At 39.6% G+C, this 25857-nt stretch overlaps 1 protein-coding gene across 7 annotated transcripts in view; it reads right to left on the bottom strand.

Annotated features, from left to right (window-relative positions):
- Positions 1–25857, bottom strand: part of ATP2C1 (ATPase secretory pathway Ca2+ transporting 1) — a 117928-nt gene that overhangs the window by 85779 nt on the left and 6292 nt on the right. Inside the window, exons 1-2 of one of the 7 annotated variants that reach the window (XM_082459240.1) lie at positions 18313–18436; positions 17424–17605 (exon numbers count right to left, since the gene is read on the bottom strand). The exons of 1 other annotated variant lie outside the window; for it this stretch is intronic. In XM_082459240.1, coding sequence (XP_082315366.1) covers positions 17424–17429 — 6 coding nt within the window. In that variant the 5' untranslated portion in view covers positions 17430–17605; positions 18313–18436. 5 more of the 7 variants (XM_082459242.1, XM_082459238.1, XM_082459239.1 and 2 more) reach the window with 5 other exon arrangements.

Below are 25857 nucleotides of genomic sequence, written 5' to 3'. Positions count from 1 at the left end.
TCTATCCGTTTAATAGTCTATCAACAACTCAAATACCTAAATAACATGCTTATCCAAGATGACATCAACTCAAAAGCCAGAGAGGGGCGGCCACCTTGCCTCATAACTCAAACAAGCTTATCAGGCTAAACCAATGGGTAGAGACCATATACCACTATCTTCACATTTACAAAAGCATATATATACTTTACTGAAGGTAAATGTAAAAACCAAAACTCAAAAACCAACTACTAGAGCACCAGATGCTAAGGCTCTATACTGCTGAAAAGGTAAATAACATCTTAAACCGCATTATGAGAAGTACAACTTTTAAGCCAAGGGAGTAACAGCCCCAGAGTTCTATCCGATCCAACCACACCCTGAGGATTCTATATTCAGTATAGAGCAACATTAGGGTCTGCCCCAAAGTGTGGCACACTATGGTGACATACTATGGAAGTGAGGTCTTAAGAAGACTGGTGGAATAAGTTAGGAATATTTGGCCTAGAGAAGAGAATTATGAAGGGCAGTGCATGACCATTAACTGGACTTCAATAAAAGTTTCTAAATAAATAAAGGATATGGCAGGCACCTTCAAATATTTTAAGGCCGTTAAATGAAATCCAACATTCTGCTGAGATTAAGGAAAGAACTAGTGTCAACAGACAAAAGTGTAGAGTTTCCAATCACCAAAAACTTTCTAGGAGAGAATATTGGTGATTTTTATATGGGGTGGGAAGTTGGTACCCCCGAACTCTAAAATTCGACAATTTGGAAAAGTGCAGGGAGATACCACTGCCTCCTATCGTCTGTGGTACTAAGGTTTCCGACAATGAACCGAGGTTACTACCTCGGTTAAGGAAGATACTGTGAAATGGCTACCTTCCACACTGAACTTTAAGTTCCAGAACATGGACCCAAAGAACAGTGGCACAATCAGGCTCCAATGTAGACCAACACTTAAATATTCTTCATTTGACAAAATAAAAACTAGCACAATCGCAAATCCTATTTTTCTCCCATACTTAGAATATTTGGGAATGAAACAGTAGGTTCTAAATGCTATTAAATATTTGTATCCAAGAGCTAATTCTAATCCATTTTCAGTAAAGCAATACAAATCACACACCAAAAAAAAATCCATTTACCTCTGCAGAGCAACAGGGATCATATACAAAATAATCAACTTGAGAGAAAAGTACAAATCTTTTACTCCTAAACTAGTATAAGTTCTTAATTATATTACTAAGTCATTTTTAATGATTTTTTTAAAAAAAATAAAAACCTGCTCATTGTTTTTTAGAGTCAAGTAATAAGAAAGCGTTTAAAATAACAAGTGCATCTCCCCAGTTCTACTGCCCGTAAGTAACCTCTGTTAACTCTGTGTATACTGCCAGCCATTTCTATGACAATATGTTACAAGTTTTGTTCTGTTTTGTTTTAATTACAAATGGAACCACATAACCACAACTTGCTTTTTTCACTCAGTACATCTTGGACCTCTTTCTATTTCACCACACATACTGATCTGCCCCATTTTTGTGTAATGGCTCACAAAGCATTTCATTATATGGGACTGCCCCAGTTTAACTAGTCCTCCTGATGACAGACATTTGGGTTATTCCCATTTTTGCTATTATAAATGCTGCTATTATATTTATGTTATAAATATACTATATCTTTATACAAATCTCTTTATATGCTTATCCAAGTACAGATACAAGATACATTCCTGAATGTGGAATTGTTGGATGTTATTTTTTATTTTGACAGCTATCACTAAGATGTTCTCCAAAGGAATTGTGTCAAATGAACTCCCAATATCTGTCAGGAGCTTCTATTTTCCCTGCAATCTAGCCAAGATTAAGCATAACCACATTTTTTCATCTTTGCCAGTCTGATGAGTGGAAAATGTTATTTTAATTCCCATTTCTTCATTACTGAAGTTGGGGACCTTTTCATATCTTTTGGCCTTCTGCAACCTTTTTCAGTGAAACATTTGTTCATGTCCTTGGGCCATCTGCCCCTACAAGTTACTGACTATTTCTTATAGATATAAAAAGCATTCTGTAGGAAGTAGACTTTTGTCATTTGTTTCAAGTGTTTTTATCATTGGTTTACAGTTTAGCTACTTACTTTTTTTTCTTTCTTTTTAAAATTTTATAAGATCAATGTTTTGCATTATGGTTTTGGGGTTTCATCTCATACTTAGTTTTTATAAAAAGTCTTTCTCATTCCAGCTTTACATTTTTTTTTTTAACCAGAAGTTAGCTAACTGTCCCTCCACCATTTATTGAATGATTGATACAGCTCCCCCCAACCCTGCCCGCCAACCACTAAGTAAGTTATTCTCTGGAGAAGAGGGCAAAGAAGGGAGGAATAAAATATTACTAACTCAAACTTTTAAAGCCATTTTGTACAGTTACCTAGAATAAAATGACACCCAAATGTTCAAGAAGATCTTCTTATGTTTGTACCTATGTAAGAACATTACATCCTTAAAGTAAAGGGCAAGTCAGCGCAATGCCTATGAAAATTCCAACTGCCTTTTTTATAGAAATGGACAAGCTGACTGATATGGAAATACAAGGGGCTCAGAATAGACAAAACAATCTTTAAAAAAGAAGAACAAAGTTGGCAGACTCATAATCCCTACGTTCAAAACTTACTACAAAAGCTACACTAATCCAAACAGTGTGGTACAGGCATCAAAACAGACATAGATCAATGCAACAGGATTGAGAGTCTAGAAATAGATCCATACATTCATGGTCAATTGATTTTTAACAAGGGTGCCAAGACAATTCAATGGAGAAAAAAACAGTCTTCAACAAATAGTGCAGGGATACCTGGATATTCCATGCAAAAGAATGAAGTAGGACCCTCACCTAACACCATATATGAAAATTAACTCAAAATGAATCAAGTGAAAGCTATAAACTATAAAATTCCTAGAAGAAAACACAGATCTTTATCACCTTGAAGCAGGCAGTGGTTTCTTAGCTGTAACATCTAAAGCACAAAGAGCAAAAGAAGAAAATAGATAAATTGGACTTCATCAAAATTTTAAAAGTTTGTGCTGCAAGACACAAAAGAAAGTGAAAAGACAATCTAAAATGAGAGAAATATTTGCAAATCCTATGTCTGATAAGGGTCTTATAACTGCTGCAGTAAACACCTCTGCACAAACCTGTTTGTATGCCTGTGCAAGTCCAGGTATAGTACATACTGTTACGCAGGATCCAGAATACAGAGACAATCTTTACAACTCAATAAAAAACCAAATAACAAAATCAAAGGGGCAAAGGATTTGAATAAACATTTCCCCAAAGGTATGCAAATAGCCAAAAAAGCACATGAAAGGATGCTTGATACCATTAGTCATTAAGGAAATACAAATCAAAACCACAATATGATACCATTTCATACCCCATGGAATGGCAATTTTTTAAAAAAAGAAAGAAAATAACAAGTGTTGGAGAGGATGTGGAGAAATTAATCAGAGCCCTCAACACACTGCTGGTGGGAATGAAAAAAATGACACAACCTCTGTAGGGATTCCTCGATAAATTAAACATAGAATTACCATATAAGCCAGCACTTCCACTCCCAAGTATACACCCAAAAGACTGAAAACATATTCACACAAAAACCTGTACAAGAATGTTCACAGCATTGTTATTCATATTAGCCAAAAAAGTAGAAACAACCCAAAAGTCCATCAACTGATAAATGTATAAACAAAATGTAGCATAAACCATACAATAGAATATTATTTAACCAAAAAAAAAAAAAAAATAGAATGAAATGATATATGCTATAACATGGCTGAATATTGGAAACACGCTAAAATGAAAAGAGTCAGACACAAAAGGTCACATATTGTATGAATCCATTTACATGAAATATTCAGAATAGGCAAATCCAGAAACAAAAAGTGGATTAGTAGCTGCCAGGGTTGGGGAAAGGAGAGAACAGTAAGTGATTGCTAATGGGTAAGGGGTTTCTTTCGGGGGTGATGGGAATGTTCTGTAATTAGATGAATGCATAATCTCGTGAATATACTAAAAAACACTGAACTGTGTACTTTAAAATGCAGATTTTACAGTACATGAATTATATCTTAAAAAAGAAAAACAGTAAAGGACAGGATCCACAAAATAATTTAAGTCATGATTTACCCCAGCAGTTAAAGAATTAGTATTCAGTCTGTAGGTGACTTTGGGTCTAAAACTATGCATCCAGAATAAAGAAGGTTAATTGGGGGACTGATTTCAAGCACTTATAGTCATGGTACCATACATAGAATAACTTTCCAAGTGCAGATGTAGAAATGAGAGCTGTAACTAAGGAACCAGATGAGCAAGCCCAAGAGAATGATCCCCAGAGTACAGTTCCTTTCAAGTAAACTGCTATGAGCCAAAGCACACTACAGCTGTACCTAATTTAATCAAATCCAGCCCTTTTATGAAGGTATATTCATTACAGATATGGAGGAGGGATATGATCACCATTTACTTCAAAAGATTTAAAAAATTAAAAATCAAACAGGATGTGGAAAGAAACTAAAAGAGAATACAAACAGTTAATAAACATAATTTTATTACAAATGAGTAACACAACCTTACAGAAGTAGGTCGGGAAGAAAAGAACTAGCCTAAGTAACTTTGGAAAACAGATTTAGACTGTGTACTGTAAAGCTGAAGACAAATACTGTATTCTAGTTTAAAAACGTGTTTCTCAGACATCAGTAACATGGCAGAGTGAAAAGCTCCCTTTGTCTCTCCCTTTCAATCTACAACCAGTAAAACAGCCACAACGCAACAAAAGGTGCCTCTGCCCAACACACCAGGACGCCAGAGAATTCCACACATTAGTACATATAAAGGTGAGTGGACTGGAACACACAGGGGAGGTGCTGCCTGCAGTGCCCTCTCTACCACCTCAGCAGCTGAGCCCTCAGCCCCAGAGAAGCCAGTAGTAGCAGGGGAGGCAGTACACACAATACAATTCCAGCCTCCCAGCCTCAGCAGTCCCCAGATTAACTGGGCAGCAGCAGCTGTGGGGCCTGAGACGACACCCCTCCAGCCACTGAAGCACCCATATCTCCACGCCCCACACCCTACCTGCAGTAGCTGAGCTCTCACACCTTACAACACCCGACACAGCAGAGGCGTCTGTGCAACCCTAACTCCCCCCACCCCCTTCCTTCCCCCTCCCACAGCAGCGTAGCCTGCAACTCAGGGGATCCCGGATGCAAACGACGAGCCCACCATTGGGGCGCACCACCAGGTAGCGACACCGTAACACCAGTGACACTGGCAGAAGCAAGGTACCAACAACTCCGGAGGCACAAGAGGAAATAATGAGGGCACTGGAGCCACACCTCCGACGGAGGTGGTGGAGGATGTAAAGTGCTCAGAATCCAGCAGAAAGGCGGTCACCACTTCAAATGCACTGGCAGAGGAACAACTCATCAAGCACCGTGCACAACCACAGTAACGCTGTACCACAAAAAAGGAAAGGACAATTCTCTAGAAACCAAAATTAAAGTCACAGAATATTGCAATCTGGTAGAGAATTCCAAATAGCTGTCATGAAAAAACTCAATGAGCTACAGGAAAACTCAAAGCACTTCAATGAGCTCAGAAATAAAATTAATGAACAGAAGGAACACTTTACCAAAGAGACTGAAACTCTAAAAAGGAACCAAACAGAAATTCTGGAGCTGAAGAACTCAAACAAGATGAAGAATGAATTATAAAGCACTGGAAATAGAGCAGACCATATGGAAGAGAGAATTTCTGTCTCAAAGACAGAAATCTAGAAATGATACAACTAGAAGAGGAAAGAGAAATAAGACACTTTAAAAATGAGGAAATTCTACAAGAGCTATCAGACTCTTTTAGGAAGGGCAACATTAGGGTAACAGGTATCCCAGGAGAAGAGAAGGAGAAGAAAACAGAGAGTTTATTTAAGTAATAACTGAGAAATTCCCAGACCCGGGGAAAGGAACCAGATATACAAGCCCATGAAGCTAAGAGAACACCTAATTACCTCAATGCAAAAAGACCTTCTCCAAGACATATTATACTAAAATTGTCAAAAATCAATGACAAAAAAAGAATTTTAAAGGTAACCTAGAAAGGGACCCCACTCAGGCTGCCAACAGATTTCTCAGCAGAAACTCTACAACCAGGAGGGAATGGAATGACATTCTCAAAACACTGAAAGAGGGCTTCCCTGGTGGCGCAGTGGTTGAGAATCTGCCTGCCAATGCAAGGGACACGGGTTCGAGCCCTGGTCTGGGAAGATCCCACATGCCGCGGAGCAACTAAGCCCGTGAGCCACAATTACTGAGCCTGCGCTCCACAACAAGAGAGGCCGCGACAGTGAGAGGCCCGCGCACTGCGATGAAGAGTGGCCCCCGCTCGCCGCAACTGGAGAAAGCCCTCACACAGAAACGAAGACCCAACACAGCCATAAATTAATTAATTAATTAATTTAAAAAAAAAAAAAAAACACTGAAAGATAAAAACTGTCACTCAAGAGTACTCTAGCCAGCAAACTTATCACTCACATATGAAGGACAAATACTTTCCCAGACAAACAAAAGCTGAGGGAGTTAATCAACACTAGACCTGCCATCTACCAGAAACAAAAAGGCAGAAGTACACAGAACTTTCAGTAAGGTGACAGACTCAGAAAATTGCAACTCTTTATCAGAATAGGTTCTTAAACACTTTATTATAGCATAAAGGTTAAAGGGAGAAAAAAAGTAGAAAAAATAACTATAGCAACTTCAATTTGGTAACAAACTCAACATAAAAAGGGAAAATTAATTTGAGACAACAAAAACACATAAAAAAACGATGAAAACTATATAGGTAATTACTTCATCTTACTAGAAAAAAAAATGTTTTTAATGTGTTTCTCACAGGGGAAAAGGTTAGCAATTCTGAAACTACTTTTGTGTGTGTGCACAAAGATTGAACAAATAAGTAAATATACTGTGGATGAGAATAGATTTCTTACCTCTGGAGAAGAAAGGAAAAGGAAAGGGAAAAAGCTGGAGGGGGGGGAACTGGAATGAACCCTGAGGTATGGGATTGGAACTGGCAGCATCAGTATGAACTCATGGTTTTTAATTTACATGTAGATGGACAGATAACGAAATAAAAATATATTTTTATGTAAATTACAAATGTGTATCACTATACATGTATTTGCTAGTTCTGTCTACTAAGAAGACTCAGAAACAGTAACACCGCAACAGTACTGAGCACACCTGGCACCCAAATCTTGGTTTCTAGATACCATTCTCCAATAAAATGAATCTGCCTCCTTTGGAAAAATGGTTGATTCCATGGCTGGTGCAAACAGGAAAAACATGAGACGCATGGGGAACGCACTGTGGTACCAGAAAGTGAATTAGTTCTCACAAAATGATGGGTACGCTGTAGAAAGGACACAGCAGGCAAATTTGAATGTGTTCTCAATAACCAAAGCTGGAACAATTTGAGCAACAAAGCACTGGATTTTAACCCATATGGTAAAATAAATATCCACAGATCCATGTAAATAAATAATTGGACCATTGGTAAATGGAGGAAAAAGGACAATTCTTCCTTAACAGTAGAACTGCAATTAATAAATATAGAAGGAATGAGAGTGTAGGAGTTCTAACAGGTCTCCCCAAGATGTGCCACTTTGGCATGTGGATTATTTTAAGCTGAAGGCAATAGAGGGACTTCCCTGGTGGTGCAGTGGTTAGGAATCCACCTGCCAGTGCAGGTGACACAGGTTTGAGCTCTGGTCCAGGAAGATCCCACATGCCGCAGAGCAACTAAGCCTGTGCACCACAACTACTGAGCCTGCGCTCTAGAGCCCACGAGCCATGGCTACTGAAGCCCGCATGCCACAACTACTGAAGTCCACGTGCCCTAGAGCCCATGCTCTGCGACAAGAGAAGCCACCAAGATGGGAAGCCCTCGCAACACAACGAAGAATAGCCCCCACTCGCCGCAACTAGAGAAAGCCCGCGCACAGCAACGAGGACCCAACGCAGCCAAAGATAAATAAATAAATTAATTTATTTATTTAAAAAAAAAAAAAGTATGATGAGGTGCAGGATGTTTGCAGTTTCAAAGTACCTCCTCACAAGAGGAAGGTATTAATTACAAATGAATTATTATAAGTGAAAAATTACATTTATTATTAAACATACAACTACTATTTTTTAAAGCCTTCAGCTAGCAACAATTATTTTACCAGTAATACCAGAATTTAAAAGACTGTGGTCCTCGTTTGTTAAAGGAATCACTGTCCTTGAAATCTATGGACTAGCCAGTAATTCAACCATACAAACAAATGGTAGATTCCTTAATTCCTTCTCCTACTACCTCCTACGCCAATGGCATTCATTTCAAGCAGCAGTTAATTGATGGACTTAATTTTACAGACTATGGCAAACCAACCCCTTATGAAATCAAAGACATGACTGTGGCCTTCTTCACACCCTGTACTTACCTGACCTAGAGGGCTACAGGTACAACAGGGAGCTGTGTAAGCCCTTCCAGCAATTTGTGGTCAGAGACAACTTAATGGCATCAAAAGCTACCACTTTGAATCCTACAGATTTAAGTTGAATGAGAATTTCTTTGCTGCCACAAAATCAGCTTTACTTTATTAATCTCATGTGACAGATGGGAAAATTAATGCATGGGGAGACAGAACTGATTTTTTTCCTAAAGGAAAGACTCCTCAAAGTACCAGCAAAGGACTCCTCAAAAATGAGAATGCCACACAACTATGTACATGTAAATAAACATTAAAACACAGTGAGGCTATGATTAGAATGCATTTCCAAGGGAATGGTCTCTTGTATTAGAACTGAAAATACATGTGTCCTGTCCCTAACATGAGTGGAACAGACGGTGGTAATGTCCACACTTTACAAGAGAATAAAAAGGTACTTGACAAGCAAAAGAAAGCCACCTATCCACACCCTAAATAAGTAAATCTGAAGGACAGTGCTGACTTCTGAGAGGAGCCTACTTGAAATTTTGTAAATGGATAAAAAGGAAAAGGACATCACAGATATACGAGGTCTGGCATTTTCCAAAACAAGTAACTCAGGACACTTCAGTCTTAATTTCAAAGAACAATAATACTGCTTTCAAATAGTAAAAGTTCTGAAAGCGAGTAAAATAATGAATTTAACCTACATGATTAGTAGGTAAAAACTTTTAATCCAGATTTTAACATTTTTGCCTACTGATAGAAACAAATCATGAAATACTCAAACCCCAAGCCAAAGTAGAGTCAAAAATATAATTTGATGAAACCATGAGAAAAGCATTAAGATAATAAACGCAACTATAGTTTTGCTAGGCATCCCACGCATCTCAGAAAAATATGTGAAGCCTTGAAATCAGAAGTTGTTTAAAAGACCAATGACAAAAATAATTTCCTCAAATCTATTCATCAACCAAGGTAAAGGAAATTAGTATTTCCTGAGCAGCTTTTTCATGCCAGGCACTTACACATCTTGCCCTATTTGATCCCAAAATGCCTGAAGTAGAGTCATTATTATCTATTTATAAGTGAGGAAATCATTGCTTAGAGGAGCTAACTTCCTTGCCTTTGGCTAGAACAATGTTTCTCAATCTCAGCACCACTGACATTTGGCCAGGTAATTCTTCGTTTTGGTGAGGACAGGGGACTGTCTTGTCAATCACAGGATGTTTACCAGAATCACTGGCCCCTACCCACTGGATGGCAGAAGCATCCTCCCACAGTTGTGATTAACAAAAACCTCTCTAGACACTGGAAATGCCTCACGGAGGGCAAAACTGTCCCCAGCTGAGAACGACTGAGTTAGAGTGAAGAAGGCAGTATTTTCATTCAATGGACAAGGGCTACGTGCCAGACCCTTTTCAAACTGAATTAGGGACAACTGAGGGTCTCTGCCCTCAAGAGCTTGCTTTGAACCCTGGTCTTCTAGCCCAAGTGGTGTTCGATTTTAAAACAAACCTCTCTCCACACACAGACAGTGTGACCTCCAACACCCTCCCTCTGGCCAGCGCCCACGTGAGCTCACCCCTTCAGCCAGTCAGCAGCACCTCCACTCACCCGTCTGCACTGGCTCAACAGCCTGCAGCCACTTCTGACTCAACCCTCCCCTTCATTCCCTGTCATCAAGATACTGCCCACGCTCCGCCAGTTTTGCCTAGGCATAAAATGTCTCTCTCATCCATCCTTACCCTCCATTCCCATCATTCTAATGTAGACACAAGGCCAACTCCCTGCCTTTTTTCTACTACCCGTAGAAATCAGAAGAAATTCACCTCTCTTGGTCCCTCAAATGAATTAATAATGAATAATACATCAAGATATCATAACTGAACTACCAACCTCTAGGGTAGGGAGCTGGCAGATACCAAAGAGTAGTCGGCAAAGACCACATCCTCTTTTTCTGGAGTGGGAAAGGAAACTGAAATTTCCCGTCCCATCGCAGACACTTTCACTCAGATGTTAACTCGCAGTAAGGAGCAGCCCTGACAAGCATTAAGAAAAGGACACATGAGAGATTAGTTCACGTGCCATTAAAAAGTGGCTCACATGCTATTTCTGGCACTTGTGCCATGCACCACTCTTGCCTGCTCCAAGGGAATGGAGAACTGACACTCAAGAGGGAAGTGAGGTAAGATTCCCAAAGAAAGCTTGAACCAACTAGCATTTCTGCCCCTCCCAATGTTTAGACCCAGAGGTAGGTACAGCAAACATTCCACTAGGGAAACTCTAAAACAGATGGTCAAACAAAATCTAGTGAAATAACTGCACACAAACATATATATTTACATATATATACAACACATTCATAACATAATATACAGCACAAAAACGTTAATTTATTTATACTGTAAATGAAAGGCTTTAAGATGAGAAAAAAATCCAGGATCTGTTTTAAAACTGATCTCTCGGGACTTCCCTGCTGGTCCAGAGGTTAAGATTCCACACTCCCAATGCAGGGGGCCCAGGTTCAATCCCTGGTCAGGGAATTAGATCCCGCATGCCGCAACTAAAATCCCACACACCACAACTAAAGATCCCGCACACAGCAACGAAGATCACACGTGCAGCAACTAAATCCCAGCGCAGCCAAATAAATAAATAAATATTTTTTTAAAAAATAAAGTTGATCTCTCTCCTGGGCAGAGAACAGAACTTCATTATATTAATGGTTCTTAGGAAATGCTTTGTCCTTTTTGACTTTAAGACATCACAATCAAAATAACTGTAAATCCACTATCTGAAATTCACAACCTAATCAAAAGTTTTAATTTATACTTCACAGTTTCAAAAAAATAATGATCAAGGAAAGTATTATGGGTAACATCCTAAATACTTCTACCTTATTATTTCTGAGTTTTCCTGTAAAGAACTGAAATCAAACACCAGTACACAGTAGCAAATATATTCAGTGTCAGGGTCCTACTGCTATTCCAACTTTATCAGGTTATTCGTTTTATGTAACTAAATAAATAAATGAAAATAATTTCTACAAGGATCCTTCAACGTCTCAGAGTTTTCTGAAAGAATAAAGAATGTGTTGTGCGGGCTTCCCTGGTGGCGCAGTGGTTGGGAGTCTGCCTGCCAATGCAGGGGACACGGGTTCGAGCCCTGGTCCGGGAAGATCCCACGTGCCGCGGAGCAACTAGGCCCGTGAGCCACAACTACTGAGCCTGCGCATCTGGAGCCTGTGCTCCGCAACAAGAGAGGCCACGATAGTGAGAGGCCCGCGCACCGCGATGAAGAGTGGCCCCCGCTTGCCGCAACTAGAGAAAGCCCTCGCACAGAAACGAAAACCCAACACAGTCAAATAAATAAATAAATAAATAATTAAAAAAAAAAAAAAAGAATGTGTTGTGCTAAATTTCTGTTATTTCCTCTTGGGGGACACAAGTTTAGGTCAGTAACTTGATGAAATGATCAAAAGTCAAGCCAAAAGACCTCCCTTTACCAAGAAATTCTCATTAACAGGAATATTAAAGACATAATTCCAATTCACACATTCTCTAACATCTGATGCAGGAAGAAAGAGATTGAAATTGAATTAGATGCCCAGTTACAACCATCTTAACATGATGTTTCTGACCCCTGCTATTACTGTCTTTCTCTGTCCATAACCTATGATAGCCTTGTAACATTTCATTCAATTTTTTTCTAAATGTATCCAATAAGCTTAGTCTAAACTAATCTAACTGAACACAATTTGAGTAACTCGGCCCTCCTTATCCACAGGTTCTGTGTGGCAGATTCAACCAACTGCAGATCAAAAACACTAAAAGAAAATTCCAGAAAGTTTCAAAAAGCAAAACTTGAATTTGTTGCATGCTAGCAACTATTTACATTGTTTTTTACAACTATTTATATAACATTTAGATTGCATTAGGTATTATAAGTAATCTAGAGATGATTTAAAGTGTAAGGGAGGATGTGCACAGGCCATATGTAAATTACTACACCATTCTGTATAAGGGACTTGAGCATCCTCAGATTTTGATATGTGTGGGGTTCCTGGAACCAATCCCCTGATACTAAGGAATGACTGTAATTCTAAGATGTATACCTTTGTCAATATTAACTTAAAACCTTGAAGACGGAAAACATATTAACCAATGCATATAAATACCAGCCATATAAAGGAAATTGCATTGATGGCCTGACATTTTTTTTTTCTGAGAAATCCTTTCCTGTATGAAATGATGGCATTAACCCAGAGTTCATCTAACCAGTTTTTACTTTACCGCCTTTTACTAACACTTGTCCATATGAAAACTGTAAAAATAATCTTGTCACAACTGATGCCTGAAATCATTATAAAAAGAACCTGTTATTTAACAAAGTAAACATGGGAGGAACTTCTGAACTTACAAAGAGATCTTTAAGATGTTACATGTAACAACGGTGTAATTTAAAATTTTCCCAGCTAACTTTACCATCAAGCTAAGGTGTTCTTTCCAGCTTTAAAATGAAATTTAACCTTGTTAATAAACAGATTAAGGTTAACCAAGATCTCAAAAGAAAATCAGCCTTGAGCTCCAAGGGGAATGTTCCCTAGGAGACTATTCTGATTGATACTGCTTCAGTTAACAGAGTTGAGTTCTACTGACATTAAATGAATAATAAAAACATTAAGACAAATCATGTATTTAGGACTCAACTGTCAGGAGACTACTACTTACAAATATTCTCTGCAGCATCCTTCCTCTGGGTTAAATTACTACAGTTTATCAAATGCTATCACATGATCTTTTAGTTTCAACTCTTTTCCAGAAATACTGATTAAGAATATTATTTTATCAACAAAACTGCACACATTATAAATATTTTCCACACCTAAAGATATAAAATATTTTTATAACCGGGTTTCTTATTCTTAGTTAAAGAAATACAATTAATATGGTTTCCCATCCTTTTTTCCTTACAGTTCCTCCAACTATCCTAACATAATCTTTTCTTAACATATTTCTAGTGACTAACAATTTGAACTTGAATAATAAACTATTTTAAAAAGTAAAGTGTAAAGAAACATACTATCATTTTCAAATGCTATCCAAACAGATCAGGGGAATTTATTCTAGATGGATTAGCCATGCTTCTAACCTTAAATTAAGCATGTCCTAAAATCTTGAAGATTATTATATTTCTATATTTAAGGCTATGTTAAATAGTTTCATGTGCATTAAATTTATAGTGGTTTTTCTATGAAACAGACCAAATTTATTCCAAAGAAAAAAATCCATTACTGGGAAGGAGAAATTATTTGCAAATTTCTCCAGCTAGAAATATCTTTTCTAATAAGCCATCCCTTTAAACATACAAATGATTAATTTTTTAAAAATCAGAAAAAAAGCCATTTACTTGTGCATCTCCAATTCCTAAATGGTATCTGTTTAGATCTGTGATAAACATGCAAAAAGGAGTTCCAAAGGATGTGGATAAAATCCTAACCCATGAATGGAAGTCTAGAACCAGTCCCTGAAATTCCAGGAAACTAATACTTCAGATACTTCTAGTGACTGACTCTAAGTATTCATGATGCATCCTGGAGGCTAAGGCTAAAAATTGATCAAGGTTTGCCGAGAAAGTTTAAATGGGCCATGGGAGAAAGGTCCAGAAGAACTGAAACTGAAGCACCAAAAGAAATAAGCACCGTGGCTGAAAGGAGCCACATGGACGAAGTTGTAGACACGGCACACTCCCTAAGGACCTCTGGGCTCCCGCTCCCAGGGCCACTAGCAATTCCATCCTATGCACACCTAGAGGTAGGCGGAACTTACCTACACACCTACTGGAGGAGTCTCTGTTTCTGGGGAACAGCAGCAATCACTCAGTCACTCAGCAGGCTAACTGTGCATCAACCATCCTTCTCAGCACTTTACATACCAGGCTTCATTCTTTCCTCACACCCACCCTCCAAAAGAGGCCACTATCCCATTTCCAGATGGGAAAACTCAGCAGCTAAAAGAGCTTAGAAACATAGTAACTCATGAGATATTTAGGAGAGGAAAAAAATTACCTATTCAGATTCAAATCCAAGCCTGTCTCTTTCTACACTGTCCTCTGGTTTGTTGGTAGAGCCCCAACTTCTCTATGGGCTTAAAGCCTTACACTACAGAAAATTCTGCACTTAACTCCACCCACTCCCTAACTAATAATGAAAACTTCACACAGAGCATTTTGGCCACTACTGTACCCCCTTTCAACATTCAATGTCATGGGCTTCCCTGGTGGCGCAGTGGTTAAGAATCTACCTCCCAATGCAGGAGACACGGCTTCAAGCCCTGGTCCGGGAAGATCCCACATGCCACGGAGCAACTAAGCCCATGCGCCACAACTAGTGAGCCTGCGCTCTAGAGCCCGCAAGCCACAGCTACTGAAGCCCGTGCGCCTGGAGCCCGTGCTCCACAACAAGAGAAGCCACCGCAACGAAAAGCCCACGCACCGCAACGAAGAGCAGCCCCCACTCACTGCAACTAGAGAAAAGCCCGCGCAGCAACAAAGACCCAATGCAGCCCTAAATAAATAAATAAATAAATTTATTAACCAAAAAAACATTCAATGTCATAACAACATTAATGGCAGGTGGCATATTAGTATGCAAACACTGGGCTAGGCTATTTACAATTAACATTTATTGAGCACTACTATATATGCCAGATACTATTCTAAATGCTAACAACCTAAATGCTACTAATAAGGTAGGTTCTACCAGTATCTTTATTTCACAGATAAAGAAACTGAAGCACAAAACGCTTTACTAATGTGCCCAAGGCCAAATGATGGTAAGTGGGGATCCAGCATTCAAATCAAGTTGCCTGGTTCCACAGTGCATGCTCTTAAATGCTAGCCATCCTCTCTCCCAAGAGAATTTATACAGTTTCTCATTTAACCCTCCTAACTATGTAAGCTAAGTATTATCAATCCCGATTTATAGATGAGGAAACAGAGGCTTAGAAAGGTTAATTTGCTTAAAATCACACAACTTTTAGTGGTTAAGGTATAATTCCAGTCTGTTTTTGTTTCACACCCCTAAGATGTTACTATATCTCATATAAAAGAGAATACTAACTGTAAAAAGGAAAGCGACAGTAATCTATGTATTTCAAAATGGCCAATTGGTTTTGAAAATTTCTAGGCTATATACAAGTTCTTAAAAATGTTTAAGAAAAGAAAAAGAAGTGTTATGGTAATGAGAAACTGACAAAAATGGCCTCGATCATTATGAGGCAGAAAACCTCCACTAGTTTTTAAGAATTGTATAATCTTTTACTATGAGGCCAAATCATTATTTGGCCATAGAGTACAGAGACTCAGACATAAGCGTGCGCCATGCTCCCATCTCACAACCACTCCCTCCCACCTGAACAGACAATGACAGTCAGCTTTATTAGTCATGCTCCTTTTCCTAAGAGATCAAGAAACAGAAAAGCAACATCTAACAATCCACTGACTTTAGGCTACACTCTTAAATCTGGTAACATTCTAAAATCCGAAGCTCAAGTTTAACATGTTATTTAAGATTCAACTACCAAGAAACAGGTATATGAAGGCATTTAATATCCTTTGTCTGTTTTACAGAAAGGATCTGCCTTCCTTAAATCTATAAACTAAAAGACAAAGTAGAAAAAACCTCAGAAAACTGATTTTCCATACCACCAGACAAAAATCATTGCTTTCGAATGCTGTTTCTAAAGATCCAGTTAGACAGTAAAAGTCCGCTGCAGTTATATACATGAGTATTTCAGAAAATGTCTTCCACAAATTATCCATCCAGAGTAAAATTAAGCAAGATAATCATGCCTTTCATCATATTTCCCTCATATCCCAGGGGTCTCAGATAGCAAAACAGATTATCGCATATAAGAAGAGTCTAGTTTAAAATAACTAGTCCTACTTAGGACAATCAAGCTTACATTTTCAACAACAGAAAAACAAATTAGAAAGCAGCCAGCAAGCCCAACTGCAGCTCCTTTGTACCAGATATAGATTTTAAAAACCAAAGATACATGAAAACAAAATGTAATTTGTAAATATCTTTCATAGCAACTTACAGCCCCACTCAAAAAAAAAGGAATAAATGAAAAAAGATTATCACACACAAGTCAGAAGTCAGTCCAAAGAATAAGTGTGCTTGTTTCAGGAGGGGAAAAACAACAACATTGATTCAGAGTTGTTCAATGCTTTTAAAAAATAATCAGTGTATGAAAAGCATTAAATTTTTTATAAGGCCAAAGGAATCAAGTAACATGTGAATGATAATCCAGTGCACGTGCAGCATATAGTGGACAAACAGGTTCCACTGTCAACCTCCCAAAGCATGTTTTGAAATGAGGAGGTACTTTAAGAAAGGAAATCACCTCATAATATTTCGTTAAAATCAGAATTGATTTTTGTGAACTGAAAAACAACGAATTTTTTTTCCCCAAAGCTGCATTTAATAAAAAATCGTTTTCTTTCTTATAAACGAATCCAGTTACACCAAATCAAGGCTTGATAGGCAAATATACAGGGATGCAATGCAGAGCCTTCCCTCCCCATCTCCACTTCCCCTGGAGTGATTCCTCTCTCAGAGACTAAGGAAACATGCAGAGATGCCATCTGAAATGAAAACTTCCCTTCCATCCCCTAAGCTAAAGAAGCAGGTTCCTCGGGAAAGCAGAATCAAGCTCAGTCACCCTACAGAACCTTAATTTCCGAAACGCCCTATGTTACCAAAATAAAAGCTAGATATCCTAGGAAAGCAATTCCTTGGACACTTCACAAAGGAAAAAATAAAATCAGAGAATTAAAAAGGTGGCGAAAGACAGACAACTTAAAAGCCAACCACCACACCCTCAACTCCGCGCTGCAACCCGCCTGCCGGGGGCCTTTACCTTCATCTTCCATCGAAACTGCACTTGGGTTGATGGCTACAAAGTCTTTAGTGTCAGCCACGGCCACACTGGGAAGAAAGAGGAGAGGAGGGCAAGAAGAGAGGCCCCCGGAATCCCAGGCCGTCACCCCCTCTCCCGGCCACGCGACCCGCGGCTGCGCCCACCACCCCTAGCAGCAGCATCTGCAAAAGAAACCGGAGAAGCGGCGCTGACGGGTGCGGGGAAGGACCGCCGCCCACCGCCCCCCAGGCCCCGCGCCCGCCCCCTGGCTGCCCGCATCCCCCGACTCACGCCGGTGGGGCGGGGCAGCGCCCCGGAGACGCCCCCAGCCGCGTACCCCGGACGCCCCCAAGACCTGGAAGTTTCTAGAAACGGGGGACAAGAGGTAATCCGGGCACCCCCCCAAAGCCCCAGACCCATTTTCTGGGCTGCGGGGGACTCACCCGCGGGCTCGCGGGAGCGGCTCGCCGAGCGGCGGCGCCAGACGGGCGCCTCTCCCGGCGTGGGGGCGGCAACCGGGAGGGCGGGCGGGGCGGGAAGGGCAGCAGGTGAGGGGACTGGTCTCGGGCGGCTCGGTGCGGCTGTGCTGGTGTGCTCCCGCCTCCGCCTCCTGGGCTCCGCCCTCCCCACCGCCCGCCGCCCCGGCGCGCCCCGCACCCCGGGCCCGCCCCGCACGCCCGGGCCCAGGCGGACCGAGCTTTGTCGCCACCACTTCCGCCGCGAGGGGCGCGCGCGCAGGCGCACATGCACGCCCGGGCACGGACGGCGGAAATGAGCGGAGCCTGACCGCCCGCCCCGAGGTTCTCTGGCTGGGGCGCTGGCCCCGGCCCCACCTGCCCTACGGCGGCCCCTTGTCCACCCCGGAGACGTGACTGGCGTTTCTACCCACCCGCCGGGCGCAAGCGTGGGAGAGCTGCCAGCTCCCCCGCGCCGGCCGCGCGCCCTCAGGAAGCAGCCGCTGGCCCGGACCGAGCGGGCAGGCGCAGCCATGTTCTGGGCCCCCGAGGTGTCTGAGCGCCCCGACGATGCGGTGGGAAGCCGCTCCCGCTGGGCGACCGTCACAATCTGGGCAGACGACGCGGGGACCCTGCGGCTTCACTTGCAAGCCAGTTACGGCTGCTCTGCGCTGACCGCGGGGCGGGGCCCCGCGGGGCCACTTCCCAAAGTTCCATCACGATGGGGGTTTGCCTCAGCGCCCGCGTGCAAAGAGAGCCAAGAGCTCCGAGAGCTCAGGGGAGGGCTTCGCATCCGTTCAAGTGTGCAACCCGAGAGGCTGGAACAATTGAAAGCCTCGTGTCCCCAGATGGAAGCTGAAGAACGGGCATTACCTTCAGCCGCAGGTTCTCTTTTGCCACTTGAACTTTTCACTTGCTCAGCACCTAATCCGGACCCCCAACAGGTCACTTTTGATGGACGATTGAGTTTAATAATCCTTGTCAAGCCAGACACAGCAGACGTTGAACCTAAGTCGTTGCGCACCCAGATCCACTAGAGGGCATGTCTACACCTGCTGAGTTCCAGCGCATCCTGCAAAGAACTCAGGGGACAGGATAACAAACGGACCGGGTTACCTGTTCTCTTTGGCCCAGGTTAAGTGGAACTAGTCTAGGATCAAAAATCCTGGGCAGGTTTCTTGATTGAAGAAACATTGAGATTTTATTCGGCAAGGTCACTTTTAAATTTCAGAAGTGAAACCATAAAAATCAAGATGAAACATTTTAAGTCTCGGAGTTACTATGTATATGACCACCTTTGGCTTTCATGCTTAATGATTTTTGTCTACTTAGTGGTGACACACATAAGGCTATGATTGGTACAACAGTGAATGTGCTATCTCTTGCTCAGTGTTGTAATCAATTTGTAATGATTATTACTATACTTACTGGACCTTGACACCACCACAGCATCACATTAAAAACACAAGAAAGCATCTAAAGTAGGAAATGTATAGATATAGACGTTATTTGTTATTAACATATGATCTTACAAAATAGAGGGTAATTTTCTATTGGATTGCTTTAATGAGCTCAAACATTTTATCTCCGGCAACTTTTCAGAATTATCTGTTGTGAACTGCAATACTCCTGCATTGACACTGAATTCCTAATTACCCACCCCCCAAGATTTATCACTCCATTGCTTATATCTAAAGTAACTTACACTAGAATTTTACTCTTTGGTTGCCTAAATTGTGAAAGTCATTATTCCTATTGCCAAGCCAAAAAAGAAACTGGATAACACCAGTTTTGTTAAGAAGAATTGTTACATACTTCATGCGTCATCTCACAAATTCCAAGGCACTGGAGCAGCAAAACCCGTAAAGGATAGCTTTCAACCACTTAGCTGATCCTTAAGCTTCATCAACATATCTCTGCAGAGTGGTCTTCTGTTCTATGCCTGTACCAAGCTAGCTCCTCCAGCAAGCTAGCCAATATCAGTAGCACCAACTTTGACTTCCTATGTATGTGAAAGGCAGCATTTATTAACAATATTCAAGCCAGAGCAGTGAGGAATGCTTGGGCCACAAGCTTCAGAAATCTTCCTTCTCCCAGCATTTCCTTCTCTGACCAGCTGACCCACCATGAAACTTGTGTAGCAATCTTCACTTCCTCATCTCAGGGAAAGAGGACTAAAATATAGGTACATTGCATTACATACACATACAAACATATATGTGTGTACACACATTCACATATATACATACACATATGTTATGAGAATATATATAGATCTGGGCATAACAACTACCCTTTCTCCCTCAAAAGATCGTTGTGAGGACCTGATAAAATGAGGACAGGTTGTGAATTATAAGTGCTATAAAAGTGTAAGATTATCATACGGAGAAATAAGCAAAAGCATGGACTATTACGAGGTAGAATGAGATTGATGGCAACGAAATGTATTATGTTCAAGTTTCCTCTTAATTCTTTAGAAATCAATGCTCTAAAAATCTTTACTCCCATTTTGTTCTGAATATTTAACCTGCAAAATTAAATATATCTGATGCGAAAAGTGGACACACGTGAGCAATAGAGGGGAAATTTGTCAGGCATCTCTGCTTAGGGAAATATTACAAATAGGGAAGATTAAGGAAGGACAGACGTGATGTTCTAATTTTATTTATACTGTGCCTTATTACACAAAGGTTGTGAGGCATCCTGTTTTAATATCAAATTTGATAGCTGGCATTTTTAGAAACCTGGATGATAAAGATATATGTGGCCTTTAGGATTTAAAAATTAACTTAGAAAATGTTATTTTAAATCTTTCCTCAATGTCTTAAAGACTCTTTTAACATCGTTTTAAGTACCAAAGGTTAATAATTAAGGAATTTTACATAGCTGCTAGAAGAAAAAAAGTCATATTTTAAGTGGAATATTCTTAAAAAAGTTGTCATATTTTAAGTGGACTATTTTAAGTAGAATATTCTAAAAGCATATAAAGACAATTCTTCATTTTGTAAGTCAACCTACTCCAACAGAACAAAAGTATTTTTCTTCTTATAAGATAAGGGACCTGCTACGGGTCAAGTCTGGGGAAATACAGTCTTATTGCAAGAAGTGTCCTATGAAATGAGTGTCATAACAACCACCTGCCAGAATTGCTATACATCTTCTTGGTTCTATGTCTTAGCAGTAGTGGAAGAGTAAAAACTGGAAGCAAGAATAAAAATCAGATGGGCTCAAAAATGAGCAGAAGAAACTAGGAAATTTAAAGTATATTCTTTTTATTTTTAAAGAAGTTTATTCCAAGTATGACTCAGTTTCCCCGTTCAAGGGTTCTGAGCATGCAGTGATATTTGGGATCTTTGGTATGTAGTACTACCAATCTTCTGGGTTGGAGATGTGGGCAGGTCAGGGGTGCAGGTGAGTGAGGGTAAGAAAGGGAAGGAGGAAAAGTGAGTGTGAGTTCATGTCCAAGAGCCAACTCTGCACTTCATTATTTCCATGGAAAATAGACATAGAATATTCCATATTACATATACCCCAAGATTTGAGATAAAAATGAACCCATTTAAAAGCTATTCTGTCCAGTTTCCAAATTGGCATAATTCATCTCTGGTCCCAAAATATTTTGTCTATAGTAAATATATAAGACCTATTGAATAAATGTGTAATCTGGAAAATGGTCGTCATAAAAAAAATCTGTTGTTGAATGAATAAACATAATCCCAACTTTGCTTCTTGCTTTCTGTGATCAAACTAAAATATGAGCTGCTACTTTCCTATAAAGAAAAGAAAAATTAAGGGATTTTCAAAGGTTTAAAAATGAACTCACATCTCCAAAGGGGTTAGCTAGGACAACTCGATCTGAACGGGAATAAGTACTAATCATTGCAAGAAGTGTTAAATACTGAGCACTGCCCAGAACAGATGAAATTTCAGACTTGGATTTTGAACTCAGGTAACCATTTGAAATTAAAAGTTAACAATGTTGAGGTGGCTGCTTCTATGCAAGTAGGAAATTTCAGCTGAGCCTGTGCTTTGGATTTTGATAGCATGCATATCAATGCCTGACAAAGTCAAAAACTGTAATTCCCAGCACAGTCTTGACTTATTTCCTTAGGGACCACGGCATCTACTCTTAATTCTTAGACAAGACGACTAAGGTCTTAATGTTAAGACCTCATAATGGCTTTAGATAGTAGGGAGGACATAACAACTATTATACCTTTTTTATATTCCATAATTTAAATCAACAATTAAAATTGTCAGTTGCTGCATCAGTTTAATCAGTAAACAGCTACAAAAGAACTAAAAAAATAAGAACATTTTCAGTTATATTCTTATAGCAAAGACACTTTAATGATTTCTTGCATTACTAAGCATTGAGTCATGCTACTAGGGCTGGGGCAGCTGTGGGCAGGAAATGGTCAATAAGGACCTGTGAAGCTGTAAGTCATCATCACTATCCCCCTGGCTTTAGCAACGACTCTCCATCTTCTAAAGGGCACATGCGCTATTCTTGAGAAGGTACAGCAAACCCTGTCAGCTTTGATTTTGAAAATATGCATCATCAAATGATCTTCATCAGTAGTTCTCAAACTGTGATCCCTGCCACCTTAGTACTTTTTAGAAATGCAGATTTGGGGCTCCACCTCAGACCTACTGAATTAGCAACTCTGCGGGTAGGGCCCTGCATTCTGTAGTTTCGTACTTCAGGTGCTAAAGTTTAAGCGCTGATTTACAAGAAACATAAAACTTTCATGTAAAAATATTTTGATTGTGCTAATAGTCCTCAATTCTGAAGAATGACTGAGAACGTATATCAGAATTTTAAAGCTCCCAGCGTTCTTAAATCATAAAGGGCTTTGAACTTTGAGTAGTCACCTGTTGGCTTAAGACCAGTTATTTTAAAAGACCCAGGGAAAGGGCATTAAGACCATAAAGAGATCATACTTCTCCCCTCTTAAGTGACTCTGAGCATCACATCCACATAGCCATGCTGGAAGAGAAGAGAACAAGAGTGCAGTGCAGTGGCAGTGGAGCTATGGTTATGTTCCCAGCTATGAAGTCAGCCTTTGTTTTCCTATATCAGCTCAGGACCTTTGGAACAATGCTTCTTTGACCAGGTGTATCAGGCTTTAGCAGCACCAGTTAGATGAAAGAAGCGGGGTGGGGGGGGGGGAGCTTCATAAATAAAAACTGCCATTCTCTTGAAACAGTGTATTCCTCAGAGAAACAGTTTCATCCCTCAAAAACAAAACAACAAGCTGTGTAACGTTTCAGAGGGTATAAAAAAAATTTTAAGTGCATTATACAAAAATTATATGTCGGGCAGAGGGTAGTATTTCAACATTGGTGAAATAGGATTTTACACTAATCAATCACTTTAAACAATTTGATTATGCACTCATTATATAAGACCAAAATACTTCTATAATATGCTTTACTTATTTTGAGATGTACATATAGGCCATAGTCCAGTTTAGTGGTAAATATTATAGTAGGGTAAACGGTACAGGACACAAATATAAGGACAGTTACTCATAGAACAAAGGAAGAGGAGTAAGATGAATCACGAGTTTCCACTAAAAGGAAAATGTACACAAGAAATCTGGGTATTCAAATACATTACCAGTGAGAACAATTCAGTAAAGAAATCCAACATAAAGGTGATTTTATCCAGAGACAAGTTATAGTAACTATGTTATAATTGCTAATAACAGATGAGTTTACAAAAGCTTGATTACATCTCAATGAAATCTTAAAGTCTTTAGTGCTGCTATAATTTTTCTACTGTGTAGTCTTTAACAGCATTAACATGCTCTTTCTCTCTGTGTGTTAACTGGCCTGCTTGGAAGGATAGTAAATGGTGTATTTAATATTAATTAGACCAATATAGGAGTTTTGAGATCTATTGTATTTGCAAATAATCCCATTACAAATAATGTCTTTTGTAAATATAAATGGGAATGGGGGTGGCGGACCTTTGAGTTTTAGCAGTACCAGAACATCTTCATCTCCATGGTACTATTTACTATAGAAATAAATACACTGAAAGAATATCCTCTGCTTCATTCAATGGGTTTGGGAGCTCAAGCTGCTCAGAACAGGATCTCATTCATTACTTTGGAAGCCACCCTATGGCATGGACTCTTGCATATTGTAGCAAAACACCTTTCTGTTTGTTTGTTATACCATTCTTCCAGAGCTGGATTTTCTTGGAAACCAAGGAAAATTAAGTTTCAGGGCCCCTCACTTGCAGATGCCCCTTTTAAGGTCCTAAAAGAGACCCTAGCAATGGTCTCATGGTTTGGTAAAATTTGCAAAAGATATTTTAACTGCAGTTGATTATAGAGTACTCTTTTTTGCTGACTTTTCCCCCTTCACACTTCTCCTATTATGTAGCACTGGAACAGCCAAGGGCAAAATTCTGGATCTGGCTTAAAGGAAGTTGAGATGGGGATACATTTAGATTTTATTTGTATTTAGTGATATATAAAGGTGATTTGTAGTCATGTCTGTGTATGGTTAGGTCAATGCTAGCTGTCCTCGTAGAGAAAGGACATCCAGGAATATTCCCACTACCTACTGTACTAAATCACAAGGCCTGAAATCTTTATATAAATGTGTCCAGTGGTGCCCAGCACCTGAAGTGTATGGCTGGTAAAGGAGAAACAGCCAGAAGCTAGTCTATAGAACTTTTCTAGATGCTAATAAAAACCAAGTATAAATTAACTATGCTAGGAGTATCTGAATTATCTTTCAATTATCGCTTTAGAAAATATTAGAAAGTCATTTTCACATAAAGTGGTGATTAAAGACTCTGAAGTCCAAAAATGTAGGAACAAGACACCTTAGGATGCATCCATGAATTAGTAAAAATGCTTATTTTTTTTTTAGATTTTGTGATATTTATTGTATTTGTCACCCAAATTTGTAATTTATTGTGATTTCATTCTAAGTCTTCACCTTGTATCCAATTTAATATTTATAATTTTGCATTCTTTTTCTTAAAAGAAGTTTCCCCAAATTGAATAACCTTCAAACCTTTCAAAAACGTGGCTCTCCACCTAAAAGGATTTAAGGTGTCTTTCCTGCACAGTAGTTATGGTGGTTTTATTTTTAAAACCCCTTTATCCTTAATTAATGAGAACACACCAAGGAAAAAGGGAGGAAAAGAAGGGAGGAGGCAAGGGAAAGAAGGGGAGAAAGGGACCCTACCTATGGGAGATATCTCAGTATGAGGCAATGAATCAGGCTGTAGAGTCAGACAGGCAAACCTGGAGCTAAAATCTTACTGCCATCACGTATAAGCTATGTACCAAGTTACCTTACATCTTGAGACTTCAGTTTTCTCATCCATGAAGTGGAGATAATACCACCAATTTTGTAAGGTTATTATGAAGATTAAATGACAATGTATATAAAGGACATTGCCAAGTGCCTGGCACATACAAGACATTTAGTAAAAATTTTAAATTCCTTATTCTTGAATGTATAATCCAAGTTGTATTACTTGAAATAACCTTACTAATATGCTGCCTTTAGGATGAATAGGAAAGAGATAATTCCAGCATCTTTCCTGCTCTCTTCACAGCAAATTTTGAGCAGCACAACATATGTGGGAAGTTCATTCCTTTTTCTGTTAAGACGTGGAACTATTTGTACAAGGTGAGAAAATATGTCATCTTCCATTCTGAACAAAAGTTAGCAAATAAAATGTTACAGACAAACTGTGTAAGAAATAGGATAGGATAGCAAATTTAGAAATCTGCATAAAAAGCTACACCAGATTTAGAAATGTGCATCGGGCTACACCATGGTGTAAAACCCTTTACACAAAAAAGGGTTTTACATTTGAGTTAATGTAGTTAATTATTTCAAAGACAAAGGTTTTGGTGTTCATCCAATTCATCCTGTGTTTCAAAGACATCTGAGCACAGTAGATTAGGAAAGTTTAGAAGCAGATAACAAGATTAGAGGTAGCT

Source organism: Balaenoptera physalus (genome assembly GCF_965194825.1).
Source record: "Balaenoptera physalus genome assembly, chromosome: 4".
In the NCBI taxonomy this organism is placed as follows: Eukaryota; Metazoa; Chordata; class Mammalia; order Artiodactyla; family Balaenopteridae; genus Balaenoptera; species Balaenoptera physalus.
The sequence above is the reverse complement of the archived record's forward strand: the minus strand, read 5'-3'. Positions and strand labels throughout refer to the sequence as shown.